The following is a 14,045-nucleotide window of genomic DNA, read 5'->3' on the forward strand; positions in this document are numbered from 1 at the left end:
TAACAACAACATTCAGAAAGCTCTTATTCAAACTCTCGTCTTCGGATATAATATCATATCATTATCATACAGTCCATATGAGACGCGACAATTCTCCACATACGACGACATTGCAAAGATGAACAATACTATAGGAACATATTCATATATGGGTTTAGGTTTATTCAATATATTTCGTATATAACATTGATGAAACCCATATATAGTAGTTTAACATGCCTTCATCATGAAGCCTTTATATATATATATATATCCGAATCAAAGCAGCTTCTCATTCGGACAGGCCTCTTAATGTTATACGGCATTTTGGTTAGGGAATGAGGACGTGATCGTCCATTTCCGCGACCATTTGCTTGACTAACTTGAAATATCTGATGGGTTCGGGTGCATTCTCGTTGCGTTTCTCCCATGCCACAGTGATTTTGCAGACACAACCTTGGCTAGGGTTAGGGTTAGGGTTAGGGTTAGGGCCAAACTGCAAGATGAAAGTAATCACCTTTAACTCTTCCATGGCGTTCCCTTCAAGCCCTATTGCCGTCAGAGTCTGTTTCTCATCGTCTATCTCTCTCTTCTCCTTTAACACCTCTTGTTTTCCCTCTATCAAGCGTTGGAGGAACAAAACCGATAAATATCCATTACAGTGGCATGCATACGTGTTCACGTTTTCAGAATAAAAAAAATGTATAATTATACGGACCGCAGGTGTAGTGCCAGGTTCTGATGGAGCCATGGGAGTGCCATTCGCCATGGTGGAGGTTGACGGCCTGAATGTGGTGTCCGATGGCGTCGGGGAAGAGATTGTTCTCATTCCTCCACCTTCCGTAGTGTTGTCCTGCTGAGCCTTTCAACGACACCTCCCCCACGTAAGTTCCCGAACTCGCCATTTTCCTTTCAAGTGTTTTGTCACTTTGGATCCTTTTGCTTAATTTGGTTTTTATACACACACACACACATATATACATATATATAGAGAGAGATCATTTCGTATTTTCTCGGGATATTATCATATTTTTACACAATAATGTGTAATGTGTTGGATAGCAACATGTTTAGTCCTACTTCACGTTTTCTAAGTTGTAATCATCGTTTGGAATTAGGTGTTGACAAACGTAGAATCATGGCTATTTTATATCCATTTTTTTTAATTAATTTCTTTGGAGCTAGTACATGTTTTTTTTTTGTCACAAGCTAATTCACAAATCATAAGCAATGTAGATCACACCAATTGAAAACAGTAAAGATGAAATGCGTGGCGAATATCATAATTTTAAAAAAAAAATTATGAACGACCAAATCGTACCAATCCTTGAAATCGACCAGAGACATTCGGGTAAATTAATGGGTTTCTGTTGTTAGCCCACAAAGTCTTGGCCCATATGAGTTGTAACCCATTCGCTAATTCGTTTGTTAGCCCACTCGTTAATTTCAATGTAGTTAGTCTCGGCCCATATGAGTTGTAACCCATATTATCAAAGCCATCCATTTAACTCATAACCTTTAATGAATGAATGATAATGATCATATGGCCAAAAATGACAACATGGTCATAATCACATTAATCATAACGTTAGATTTACAGTGATCGCACCAAATCAATATGAACATTTGACGAAACTATTATAAATTTAATATATATCCAATGTGATCACCGTATTATAATGGCCATCTTGGTCAAGTGATTACATCTTGAAAGACATATAGATTGAAATCAAAATAGCAAATGAAGGATATATTTATATATCCGCTCCTCATCCCTAGGGTCCGATCCAACCATAGCTTTTATCATATTTTCTGGGAAGGTGTAAGAATTAGATGTGGGAAACGTATGGTGGGTGAAGAATTAAATGGTTATAAATGATCAGTATGGACCAGTCATAAATGAAGCAGTTTCCTTTTTATTTTTTTGTTACGAATAATCTTCACAGATACATGCATAAAAATGGCATCACACGTGGTCTTTATTTTCATCACATTTTTTGAGAGCATAGATTATGACGTCCGCGCACGTTTCTTTATTTTACTAACAAGTATTCCTTTAGAGGCATTGCCCGACGATATCCCCATCCCCATGAACTAAATTGGCGCCATCGAAGTTCTAACTATAAATACTATTCATCCATAGACGCCAAGTTGTTTATTGGTTTGATATTTTTGTTGTCAATTAATCGTGTGTCACCCCCGATTTTTTTTATAAATATCTATCAACTTGATTATTGGATAAGCATTGTGTATTTAATTTTTTTGACAACTTTTTTTATAACCAAGATGGTTCATCGACTTCGATCCCGTACATCCATCCTAAATCTTGTATCAACCTTTGTATCAGCAGCAAAGGTCCAAAACACGCCTCTCCCCATCAGCTGAGTCGAAGACTGCATCCTTGGGTGATTTTTTGTCATCCTCAATTTGACCACTCGATCGCCACGTGGTGGATTTTTTTGACAATTTGTTATTTTTTTTGGGATATAAACGATAAAGCTTCAATCAATTACACTTTGCCCAATCTATTATAAGAGACACCAATCTTATCTGCCATTAAAAGTTGGACCATTTGGGGAGGCGGAACTTCAAAGAGAGTGAGACCACAAGGTAGCGTATGTCCCATGAAAGCTAGATGATCAGCACATGAATTAGCTTCTCTGAAGATATGGTTCAATGATATGTTCCAAGGCTTCCTTAAATACTCTTGAATCTCAACAATCATAGATCCTTCAATTGAAGATTCTCCTCGATAATTTTGGATAGCGGTAATCAAGGCCTGGTTATCCACCTCTACTGCGACTTTTCTTGCCCCACGATCCCAAGCCAATCTTAGACCAAGAAAGGAGTTCCCAAGTTTCGGCTATGAAAACTGAACATATCCCAAGGTTCGAAGAGAAACCCACCAGCCAATTACCCCAATGATCTCTAATCAGACCACCTGTTGAAGCAAGACCAAGATGACCCCGAACGCTTCCATCCGTATTAACTTTCACTACATCGGGCTGAGGTGCCGTCCAGTAAGTGTACCTCTCCATTCTGGGTCGTTTTGTGGAGGCTATCGGGTTAGCTGTTTCGAGTTCATGAATTTGCTGAGCATACCCGAGTATTATCTGTTCCATTCTCTTGGGATGACCTCTATGTTGAAAGATTAACTCATTTCTCCAACGCCAAAGAAACCAACAAGTAATCCCAAAAATACCGCTCCATGACAACAAGTGAAACTTCCATCTGCTATTCAGGTTACTCTCAAACCAGTCCAAGAATCCGCTCGAGAAGAAAGCCGATTGAGCCGAGGAGTTGACAAGCTTCGTCCATATTTGTCTCGCTATCCTGCAATCTCTTAACACGTGTAATACAGATTCTTCCTACAAACAGCCCATGGGACAGTTTTTATTGAGACCAATATTCCGTTTCACTCTTTCAACATTGGTCACAAGCTTCTGATGCAATACAAGCCAGAGGAAGACTCTTATTCTCTCAGGACCTTTCCATCTCCACACTTTCGACCAGATTGAGGAAGAATAATTCTTTATATCTGGACATAAATACATATAAACACTTTTAACTGAACAACTTCCATTTTGAGAACCACTCCATATTATCTTATCCGTACCTGCAGACTGTCTAGGAGGGGGTTGACTCGCAATTCTTAGACACGTGGCATGAGGAATGAGTGTTGCAAAATTATCCCATATCCACGACCCCTCGGTAGATACAAAATCCACCACTGATATCGGAGAAATACAAGCACGTATTTCCTCCTGCACATACCCTATTAGAGATTTATCTCCCTCAACCCAATTATCACGCCAGAAATCGGTATTCTTTCCATCTTGTACCAAATTTGCACAACCACCCCTCATTGACTGCCACACCGATTTTATGCCTTGCCAAATGATCGAGCCACTATGGGTTGGAAGTGTATGCCCATACTGGTTACTACTAGACATATATTTGCATCTTAATAATTGGACCCATAACTCATCATTGCATGTAAGGAATTTGAACGCCAATTTCATCAGAAAAGCTCTATTAAATCTTTACATCGGTCGAATACCAAGTCCACGGCAACTTTAAGGCGAGCAAACTAATCCCCAATTCACTAATGAGATCTTTTTCTTCGTCTCGGTAGATCCCCAAACAAAGTTTCTCATTATCCTATCCAACTCATTGCAAACCGAGGAAGGAATTTTAATTGTTTGCATGATATAAGCTGGAATAGTATTGATCACCGACTTGGTGAGAGTGATCCGACCTGCTAGGGACAACAATTTGCTCTGCCAACCATTTAGACGTGAAGCAGTCTTCTCAATAATGAAATCGAACATGTTCTTCGAAACCCTAGCGTGGAACACAAGGATACCAAGATATTTTCCCAAGTCATCTGCAACAGAATACCCTGCCATCGCTGCGAGCTGATCTCTCAGAGCCAAACTAACATTAGCTGAAAAATGTATTTGAGTTTTGCTCGAGTTAACTTTTTCCCCGGACGCCTCACAGAACACATTCAAAACATCACACACTGTCTGCATCTGGGATGTAGATGTTTCCGCGAACAAAATTAGATCATCGGCGAAGAAAAGGTGCATAATGGGAGGAGCGCCTCGTTTAACTTGGAAACCCCTCCATTTATCTTCCCTTAATGCAGGGAGATACTTGAATTCCGGAAAAATCCTTAATTAGATGAGCCAATCTCTCTATACATAGGACAAAAATATAGGGAGAAAGAGGACATCCTTGTCGAATACCTCTTGTCGGTGTGAAACATCTTGATCTTTTCCCATTCCAAATGATGCTCATAGAAACTGTGGATAAGCACTGCATTATAATGTGTCGGAGAGTTTGGGGGAGCCCAATCTCCATTAATGTCTCCTCAACAAAGCTCCACCTTATTCGATCGTAAGCTTTTTCGAGGTCCACTTTTATTGCCATAAAGCCCCGTCTGGTCTTCAATCTATCCATGGAATGTATCAGTTCTTGCACCATGATGATATTGTCCGTTACATGGCGTCCAGGCACGAAGCTATTTTGTTCCGGTCCTACCTGCTCGGGGAGGAGGGGTTTAATGCGGTTTGCTATCAATTTTGTAAGGATCTTATAGATGACATTGCAAAGACTGATCGGACGTAGCTGATTAACCAACTCAGGATGTTGAACCTTTGGGATAAGGGTGATTAATGTATAGTTGATCTCTGGATCGAGAAGATTTCCGTCAAAAATCTTGGTAATGAAATCTACGACATCTTTACCAACTATACCCCATTGATTTTGATAGAAAATTGGACTCAAACCATCGGGTCCTGGGCTTTTGAAAGGATGCATGGGCACTGTAAACTTCGTTCGGTGAAGGGGGTGCTGCAGTACACGCTAATCTGTCTGGTTCTAGTTGTGGGAACATACCTCTAAGGCACTTCTGGTTACCAATATCATCCTCAGAGTATAACTTCTCAAAGTGACCAACCACTAACTTCTGAAGAGCCTCGTTCAAAACCCATTGCCCATCCATATCCCTCAATTGGAAAATTTTGTTCCTCTTCTGCCTGATCATCGTTTTTGCATGAAAGAATTTTGTATTTCTGTCCCCGCTATTAATCCAATCAGCCCTTGATTTCTGGAACCAGAAAAGCTCCTCCCGGTGGAGCACGAGTTCAAACTCTCTCTTAAGTAAACTTTCTAATTCTAGAAGAAAACTGTCTAAAGGTAATTCGAGCCATAAGTCTCGACTTCCGTCTGTGAATGCTCCCAAATATATGTTTATTCCACTGAGTTGCTTGCCGCGAGAATTCATTAATTGTATTCAAAATATTGTGGGAAGGTTGCCAGGCCTGCTTCACAAACTCATTAAACTGAGGATGACTTATCCAAGCGGCCATAAATTTAAAATTTCTATCAAAGCCTCTTTCATCTCTATCCAATAAATTGAAGAGGATTGGACAATGATCATGTGAGAAATTATATAAAAAAGATTATGAATGATTGATAAGAGAGACAAAGAGTAGAACAACCAAATGAGAATCACGTGAAGATGAAGATGTGATAATCTCCAGAATTTCTTATTAATCAAATGTTATACAAAGGCTTATTAAATAGGAAAATATAGAAAAAGAAAAAAGGAATGAACCATAAGAGAATTTGAAACAAAAAGAAACATTTGACAATTGATACAAATGATGCAAGTGTGGATTGATTGCATAAGATTTGGTTCTCCGTGAAAGTCTCTAACGTCTCTTTCTTTTTATTTTCTTCAACATTCCCCCTCAAGATTAGTTTGGAGAAATATCGAAAAACTAATCTTGACGAGCATATGTCTTCATGTTCATGCCGATTCTCCTTCAAGTGTGTGATCGTTTTCCATGACGTTTCCTTTGGTTTATCCACCATAACACACATCCTTTTCTGTATAAACTCAACAAATTTGTTAGAAATCGCAAGGGAGGCTCCGTTTGATACGAAAAATCGATTGCAAACATTCAACAATATGTCCTTCATCGAATAAGAGTAAAAATAGTGTTCTAATGTGCATAAATGCTAAGTTTAATATTTTTGAAACGTGAAATATTATTTTTATGATTAGATTCATGTTTGATTTATATTCTAAACTAAGCATGATATTCAAATTTTCATTAAACGTTAGAAACATATCGTTTATACCACTTTCATGGGCAAGAGTGTTTCGAACTAATATGTTTTGTTCACTATGCAAGATTTGAATATGTTCTCCGGGATAAAAAACATAAAGTTTGAGAGTGTTTTTACCAAGCTTATAGTTGTATAAACTTATAGGTAATGTTACCTTTTCTTCGGATATTTTTTCACACTTCGACTTTTGCCTCTGTATATGGACTTCCATTGAGTTTGTTTGCTTTGTACTCCAACGTCTCATCATGAGCGTGTCTTTTATTTTCTGCCCAATGACACTTAAAACACCAAACATATCATTTGGAATAACAAACTCAAAGTGAATTGGAGAGAAGAATGAATGACAAACTCTATTGTCGATGCATTGGAAATGCATGATCGGATTTGCCTTGGGAAGAACGAATGGGACAAGGTTGTTCTCCATAGATGATGCCTCATTTTCGGGGTTCTTTGCCTCCATTTGTAGGTCATCGTCCTTTACGAACTCCATTTGATTCCCTTCTTCTTCTTCTTCTTCTTTTGAACAATCCGTTCCTACTTTTCCCGTGTGTTCGACTTCTTCGATTTGTATCATTTTTTCTTCACCCTCTTCATTAAGTTGTTCATTTAACCTCCCATCATCCACACACGTGGGAATGATCTCCTCACATTCCCCCTCGCGTTGTGGATGAATAGGCGTCATGTATTCAATGAAGAATTCTCGGACGGTTTGATCGGTCATCTCTTCTTCAGACAACCACTCGTGTTGTTCCTCGTTTATGATGTTTTGAGTGCGTTCTTCGCACCACATCATTTTTGCTTCCATGAGGGATATTTTCCCTTTGGCTTTTATAACCTGCAAGATTAGTTTGTTGTGTATACCATCCAAAAATCCAAGAAAAGTATAGAGTTTAATTTACGCGTTTCGATGCTTAGATCGGGATGAAACTCCTTGATTCTATCCCAAACACCCTTGAACGCCTTGTCTCTTTGTTCTTCAAGCATGTTACTCCATGCATTTTGGAGCAACTTGAATTTTCGGATGTACTCAAAGGTTGCTATGACCTTGAAATCTTCATACGCCAATCCGTATGTCATGTTTCTCTCCTCTTTGGTGTTTATTACAAAAGGGATAGGGTTTTTTTCTTGAAAAATTATACAGCGGAAAAGAGAATAGTGATCACCATGGATCTTGCTCTGATACAATGTGAGAAATTATATAAAAAAGATTATGAATGATTGATAAGAGAGACAAAGAGTAGAACAACCAAAGGAGAATCACGTGAAGATGAAGATGTGATACTCTCCAGAATTTCTTATTAATCAAATGTTATGCAAAGGCTTATTAAATAGGAAAATATAGAAAAAGAAAAAAGGAATGAACCATAAGAGAATTTGAAACAAAAAGAAACATTTGACAATTGATACAAATGAGACAAGTGTGGATTGATTGCATAAGATTTGGTTCTCCGTGAAAGTCTCTAACGTCTCTTTCTTTTTATTTTCTTCAACAGATCAGACTTTATCCGAACTAGATGTGAGACAGAATTATGAGAAAACATCGAAATCCCTTCCAAATTCCCCAATATTCTGTCTAGTCGTTCCTCTACATGGCTTCTCTTCCAGGTGAATGGAGAGCCAATGAATCCAAGATCCAACAACTTACATTCATCGATGAAATCCCTGAAAGGCCTACATCTACTATCTGATATTGTAGCTCCCCCTATTTTTTCCGAAGAGAAGGCAAGAGTGTTGAAGTCTCCTCCAACAAACCAAGGATCATGAATTTGTCTTGATAATTGGGTTAGGTACTGCCAAAGCTGCAACCTCTCCTTTGATCTAGGACTAGCATACACAGCCGTGACAATTTGTTGTTTTAGTTTTTTAAAAAGTTTATATTTTTTTTACAGTGTAACTATTCTCCCGATTTTTTTAATAATTATCAACTTTGAAAAAGTTGGACCCCCAAAAAATAAAACGAAAAAACTAACCAGTTCTATTTACTTGAGAAAAAACAGTTAAGTACAATTCACTTTTTGTTAGAGCTATTCAACACCGAGATGAAACTCCCCCTGAGTTTCAACTCCTTCTCACAATGAATTCTACTGATAAAAAACCTTACCAAACATAAACGATCACCAAAGAAACAGAGATTTTTCCATTAGGTCTCCCCCTCAGATATCCACGTCCAAACACTCAACAGAGAAAAGAGATTTGCCCGATCGCTCTCTTCATCAGACACATACTCACTCAAACGCGAGTTATCACTCACCAACAAAAAGACTCTCTTTAGTAAAATTTGTTTTGCTCTCCGTGAGAACTGATATGCAGCTTGTGTTTCCTTTATATAGGCTCATCCAGTTCGCCTTAGATCTCCACGAATTGATTTGATAGACTCCTCTTTAATTCTCTTCGATTTCATCTCTATATCCAAGATCTCATCTTTACCTTTCTCTTTAAGTCTTTGACTTTATCTCCAAGGTCTTGTCTTTCTCAAATCTCCTCAAATCTTATTAGCTTTGATTCTATCTTCATCTCTTCAAGTCAAATCTAAACTTCCTGACTCTATCTCTTCAGATTGTTTTCCCTAAAATCTCTCCAAGTGGTTGACATTGAGTCCATCTCAATCTCTTAGTCTTTGACTTTTTCTCTAACTCTTCGGAATTAACTCAAAATATCTTAAATTGTATCTTGCTGGATTTCTCTCCTAAAATCTCTCAAGGTTGTTGAACCTACATTATCCACTTAACAATCAAAACAACATATGTGCAAATAATTGCACTAACAAACTTGATTATTGGATAAGCATTGTGGAAACGTCATAATTTATCCCTATAAAAAATATGAATATTCAAATTTATTTAGATCTTGAGCGGTTTTTTCTGAGATAAAATATTCACTCTATGATATATCGTACCTATAAATCTCTTCACACTTACGTATTCCTGATTCAAAGTAAAGTATACCACTTCGACAAATCAATGTAAAATATGGATTTTATACATAAAACACCCATCTCTCACACGGATTTCTTATTCAAACTTACATACATGCAAACATATATATAAAAACAATACGATCACGCTCTGCATTTAGTAGCAGAGATCTTGCAAAAGACCAACAAACAGAAACATGTTTTATTGTTAATTATTACTAATATAATCCATGGATATCGTGCATGGATGGATAATCCATAGAAATTTAGGCCTGCTTGATGATATGATGGTCCATGTCGGCGGCGAGGCTCTTCACGAACTTCATGTAGTTGATGGGTTCGGGAGAATTGTCGTTGCGTTTCTCCCAAATCATAGTGACTTTGCAAACGCACCCATCTTCCGAAGTTTGTATGAATTGGAATATCACATTGTACACTTTCAGCTCGTCCATCACGTGCCCTTCCAGTCCCACAAACGTCACCGCCTTCTTCTCGTCGTCTATCTCTCTCCTCTCCTTGAACACTTCCTGCTTCCCATCTGTATCCACGTTCATAGGTACACGATTCACGCATATATATATATATAACACAGCCCATCATTATAATCAATATATAATGATAATCTCATATGTTAAACTCAAGCAAATTCCTCTCTGAGTGCACAACTGATAATCAGACGGCCGTTTTTTAGATAGACGGACAAAAACATAAATAGATATCCATGCATTCATGCGATTTATGTAAAGGGTGGTGGCATATATACATATATATATATAGAGAGAGAGAGAGAGGAATACCGCAAGTGTAGTTCCAGATTTTGACGGCACCGTGGGAGTCCCATTCGCCGTCGTGGACGGTAACGCCCTGGATGTGGTGGCCGATGGCTTCGGGGAAGAGGTGGTTCTCGTTCCTCCACCGTCGATAATGCTTTTCGGCCGATCCCTTCAGCGGCACCTCCGTCACGTAAGTTCCCGACGTCGCCATTTCCTCCTCTCTGTATTTTCTATTTTAAGCTTAGGGTTTTGTTTGATGAGCAACACTTGCATTTGCCTCTGCCTTTTATAGAGAGCCATGCATAGACTGTTTTCACTCATGCAGTTAAACGGCATGCGTGAGAGAGTTACCGTTTTTAGACTCACTGTCAATAAAAAAAAAATATTGGTTGAGGAACAAAACGCGTATGATTCAACCGATTTAGATATGTATATCTGTATCTAATTAATGCGGATATTATATATATATACACACACACACACGTATAGACGTATAACTAATGGGAGTAGTGGGCGCACATGCATGTTCTTCTGAGCTAACGATCCCAACCACAATTCAACAACCGTTTCCATGGATGGGGTTTTATTTTCAGATTTCTCTCGAATTATATTAGAACCTACATTTAATTCTTTATACGTTCCAAGTCCACAAGACTTATATCAGCCCGCATACGCTGCATATTTAAATTAACAGCCGTAGATTTACCAAAACAAATGCATGTATATATATATATATATACACGCACGTTAGCTACGAATAAATTTTGATTATATAGAGTCGTAAAACACTCACGTTTTCCAAGTTGTTATCATGTTTGGGATTAGGTGTTGAAAAATGATGAACACGAATAAAGTATCCAGGGAAAGGCGAAAATGATTGGAATTCTATGTTTTTTTTTTCTAATGATAGACCTAGTGATTAATCCGTATGAAAAATACAGATATGACGTAAGATATCCAGTTGTCGCATAATAAATATATATTATTACTGTATATAATTAAGAACAAGGGTAAGGAACGAAATCGGATATTTGTTGAACCGCACAAATCTTAAAACCATCAATAATTCCAAATATCAGTGACAGAGCAACGACAACAACTATAATTAAACAGTACTTATTTAAAGTGTCAACCCAAAATAAAATAATTATTTAAAACCATGGAGGTCCATCGAAAAGAAAATTGAAGCTTACAAAATATATCAGGTAATGAGATTGTTTTCTTCTTTTTGTTTCCCCGATAAATTCGACATTTATAATAAAAGTTAATTAGATGTTAGATACTGTGTATCATATAAAATAATGGTAGGACAGATTTTTAATATTGATAATCGTTCATGAGATGGGTGCTAAATGAGATCTCCATAATTAAATCCTGATCTTTTGGTGTGTATGTGTATATATATATACACACATTCAAAACTTGGGGTGCGATCATAAAATACCAGTTCTAATAAATTTAATGAGATGGGTCTAAATGAGATCTCCATATTTAAATCCAGCTCTTTTGGTATTGATATATATATATATATATATATATATATATATGTATGTATGTATGTATCGGTGGACACAATCAAGAATGTGGTATGTCATATCATAATTACGACGCAAGAAGTATGCATTATTTCGCGGTCCCGTCATCAATGAAGATCAAAGGTCCCACTTTCGTTTCCAAGACGTTCATTAAATTTATTCAGAGCTCTCTGGTACGAATCTGATACGTGACAATGCCCCATCTTGATTTTGTCCGCTCGTCACCTCAAGTTTTATCATCGATTTACTTACCCGCAGATATATCGCATATGCCCTATTATTAATACGCACCTTTTTTTTTTCACTCGAACTCACACTTTCTCAAATGAAGGATACTTATATATATGTATATATATATAAGAAAATGAAGGATCCGAATATTGAGATTGCATAGCGAAATTTACTACTTTTTTTCTATAATATATGCTAGCTAAGTTTTCGTCGATTTTCATGCTTTTGCGGTCTCTGTCGCTGGAAAAAAAATGATTGCAAAAAATCATATAATATATATATATATTTTTTAATTGGGATATTGATGGAAAGATGATAAGACGCGTCACCTCCGCGTAATCCTTCGTGTCAATTAAAAAAAAATGTTACGAGAAAAAAGAAGATGAACACGGAAATAGAAGCACCTTGGGATTGTGCAAAGTTGAAGATTTAATATGCTTCCACTTCACTTTGGTCTCAGTTTTTTTATTTCATCTAAGTTGATATATATATATATATATATATGTAAACATGCATACATATACATATATGTCTGTTTATATGTATGTAACTGAATACATAACGTTTGGGGACTTTTCCTTAGGACTATAATCCTTTGAAAATAACTCGGCTCTTAATTATAATGGCATAACATGCGTGCCTCTACGGAGTCTAGCCTTCTCAATAACCATATATAAGATCAGGAAATTATTCAAAGAAATTGAGATTTTTCAGCATAGCTATGCTGTTACATTACGAGCCGCTTAAGTTTGGATATTGATTGGAATACAGTAGCTAGCGTACGGAGACGAACGTACATACGTAATTCATTATAAGAGATTGGATATGGATCCAATCCACGTAGCTTACCGACCAGACTAGTCGGCCCATCAAAACGGGTCCAAAAATATGAATGGTCCAATGCCAACAATCACGTCCATTTTGCTGAAAAAGTTGAAGCATATACATATGTTATATTGATCGCATATACATATATATGCATATATTCTATATATATAGCCCCTTTGCTTTCCACCCTGCCCAATTATAAACCTTTCATCATTTGGCAAACATCAAAATTTTCTTAAAGTTTGACAAAGTATATCCACCCTTTTCTATTTTCACAAAAAAAGAAAACCAATTTGTCGAATGAGATCGTTCATACCATGGGCATGGCTACATCCCCAACAACGAGCTCATCAAACCTCTTTCCATTGACATAAACCGCACTTCGAAAACCGCGAAAATTTGAAAATTTTTCATCGAAAATAACAAAATAAATGAAATTAGTATTTGCGACGGAAATTTTCGACGCAAATCCATAGCTAATTCACTACAAAAAAACAACGATTTTGTAACGAAATTTGCAACGAAATAATTTTCGTTGCAAATTTTGCAACGCTTTAGCAACGTTTGTCAACGAAAAAAATTTGCAACGCAATAGCAACGAATTCACACGTTTTTGCAACGCTTAGCAACGCATTTTTTTCGTTGCTACGTAGCAACGAAAAACTGCGTTGCGACTTGCAACGATTAGCAACGTTATTTGACGGGCGAAAATGTTGCAACGATTTTGCAACGCAACGACAACGCCTAGCAACGCTTTTACAATGCAACAATTTCGTTGCTATTAGCAACGAAAATTTCGTTGTAACGTATAACGTTTTGCAACGCATTTGCCACGCAATCCAATTTCGTTGCTACGTAGCAACGCAACAATTTCGTTGCTCATGGTATTAGCAACGAAAATTATTCGGTGTCAGAATTGCGCTTTCTGGTAGCAACGAAATTGCATTGTAAGTCTTTTTTGCAACGCAATTTCGTTGCTAATCTAGAAACCTAGCAACGAAATTGCGTTGCAAAACGGTGAAGTCTATTAACCGGTTTTTACGTTGCAACGAAATTTCGTTGCTAGTTTTCTAGATTAGCAACGAAATTGCGTTGCAAAAATTTTTATAAAATCCTTCCCCTCCTCTCTCTTCCCGTTCAAAC

General features: G+C 37.3%; 2 protein-coding genes across 2 annotated transcripts; both read right to left on the reverse strand.

Annotated features, from left to right (window-relative positions):
* LOC104823795 (MLP-like protein 328) lies at nt 1-915 on the reverse strand. Its single transcript, XM_010555521.1, has 2 exons — nt 698-915; nt 1-597 (listed from the first exon to the last, which is right to left on the reverse strand). Exons 1-2 carry the CDS (start codon nt 882-884, stop codon nt 311-313), a joined length of 474 nt encoding a protein of 157 aa, XP_010553823.1. The 5' UTR covers nt 885-915; the 3' UTR covers nt 1-310.
* An 8,663-nt stretch (nt 916-9,578) lies between these two features.
* On the reverse strand, nt 9,579-10,552 carry LOC104823801 (MLP-like protein 328). The gene is made up of 2 exons (XM_010555533.1): nt 10,333-10,552; nt 9,579-10,073 (listed from the first exon to the last, which is right to left on the reverse strand). Exons 1-2 carry the CDS (start codon nt 10,517-10,519, stop codon nt 9,802-9,804), a joined length of 459 nt encoding a protein of 152 aa, XP_010553835.1. The 5' UTR covers nt 10,520-10,552; the 3' UTR covers nt 9,579-9,801.
* Between the last annotated feature and the right edge of the window lie 3,493 nt (nt 10,553-14,045).

This window comes from Tarenaya hassleriana, unplaced genomic scaffold, assembly GCF_000463585.1.
Source record: "Tarenaya hassleriana unplaced genomic scaffold, ASM46358v1 Cleome1, whole genome shotgun sequence".
NCBI classification, from domain to species: domain Eukaryota; kingdom Viridiplantae; phylum Streptophyta; class Magnoliopsida; order Brassicales; family Cleomaceae; genus Tarenaya; species Tarenaya hassleriana.

Excerpts from the sequence above, each read along its gene's own strand:
- LOC104823795 (XM_010555521.1), bottom strand. The coding sequence starts at position 884 with ATGGCGAGTTCGGGAACTTACGTGGGGGAGGTGTCGTTGAAAGGCTCA. Across the intron at positions 598-697 it reads AACCTGGCACTACACCTGCG|AGGGAAAACAAGAGGTGTTA; the intron begins GTCCGTATAATT and ends AACGCTTGATAG.
- LOC104823801 (XM_010555533.1), bottom strand. The coding sequence starts at position 10,519 with ATGGCGACGTCGGGAACTTACGTGACGGAGGTGCCGCTGAAGGGATCG. Across the intron at positions 10,074-10,332 it reads AATCTGGAACTACACTTGCG|ATGGGAAGCAGGAAGTGTTC; the intron begins GTATTCCTCTCT and ends ACGTGGATACAG.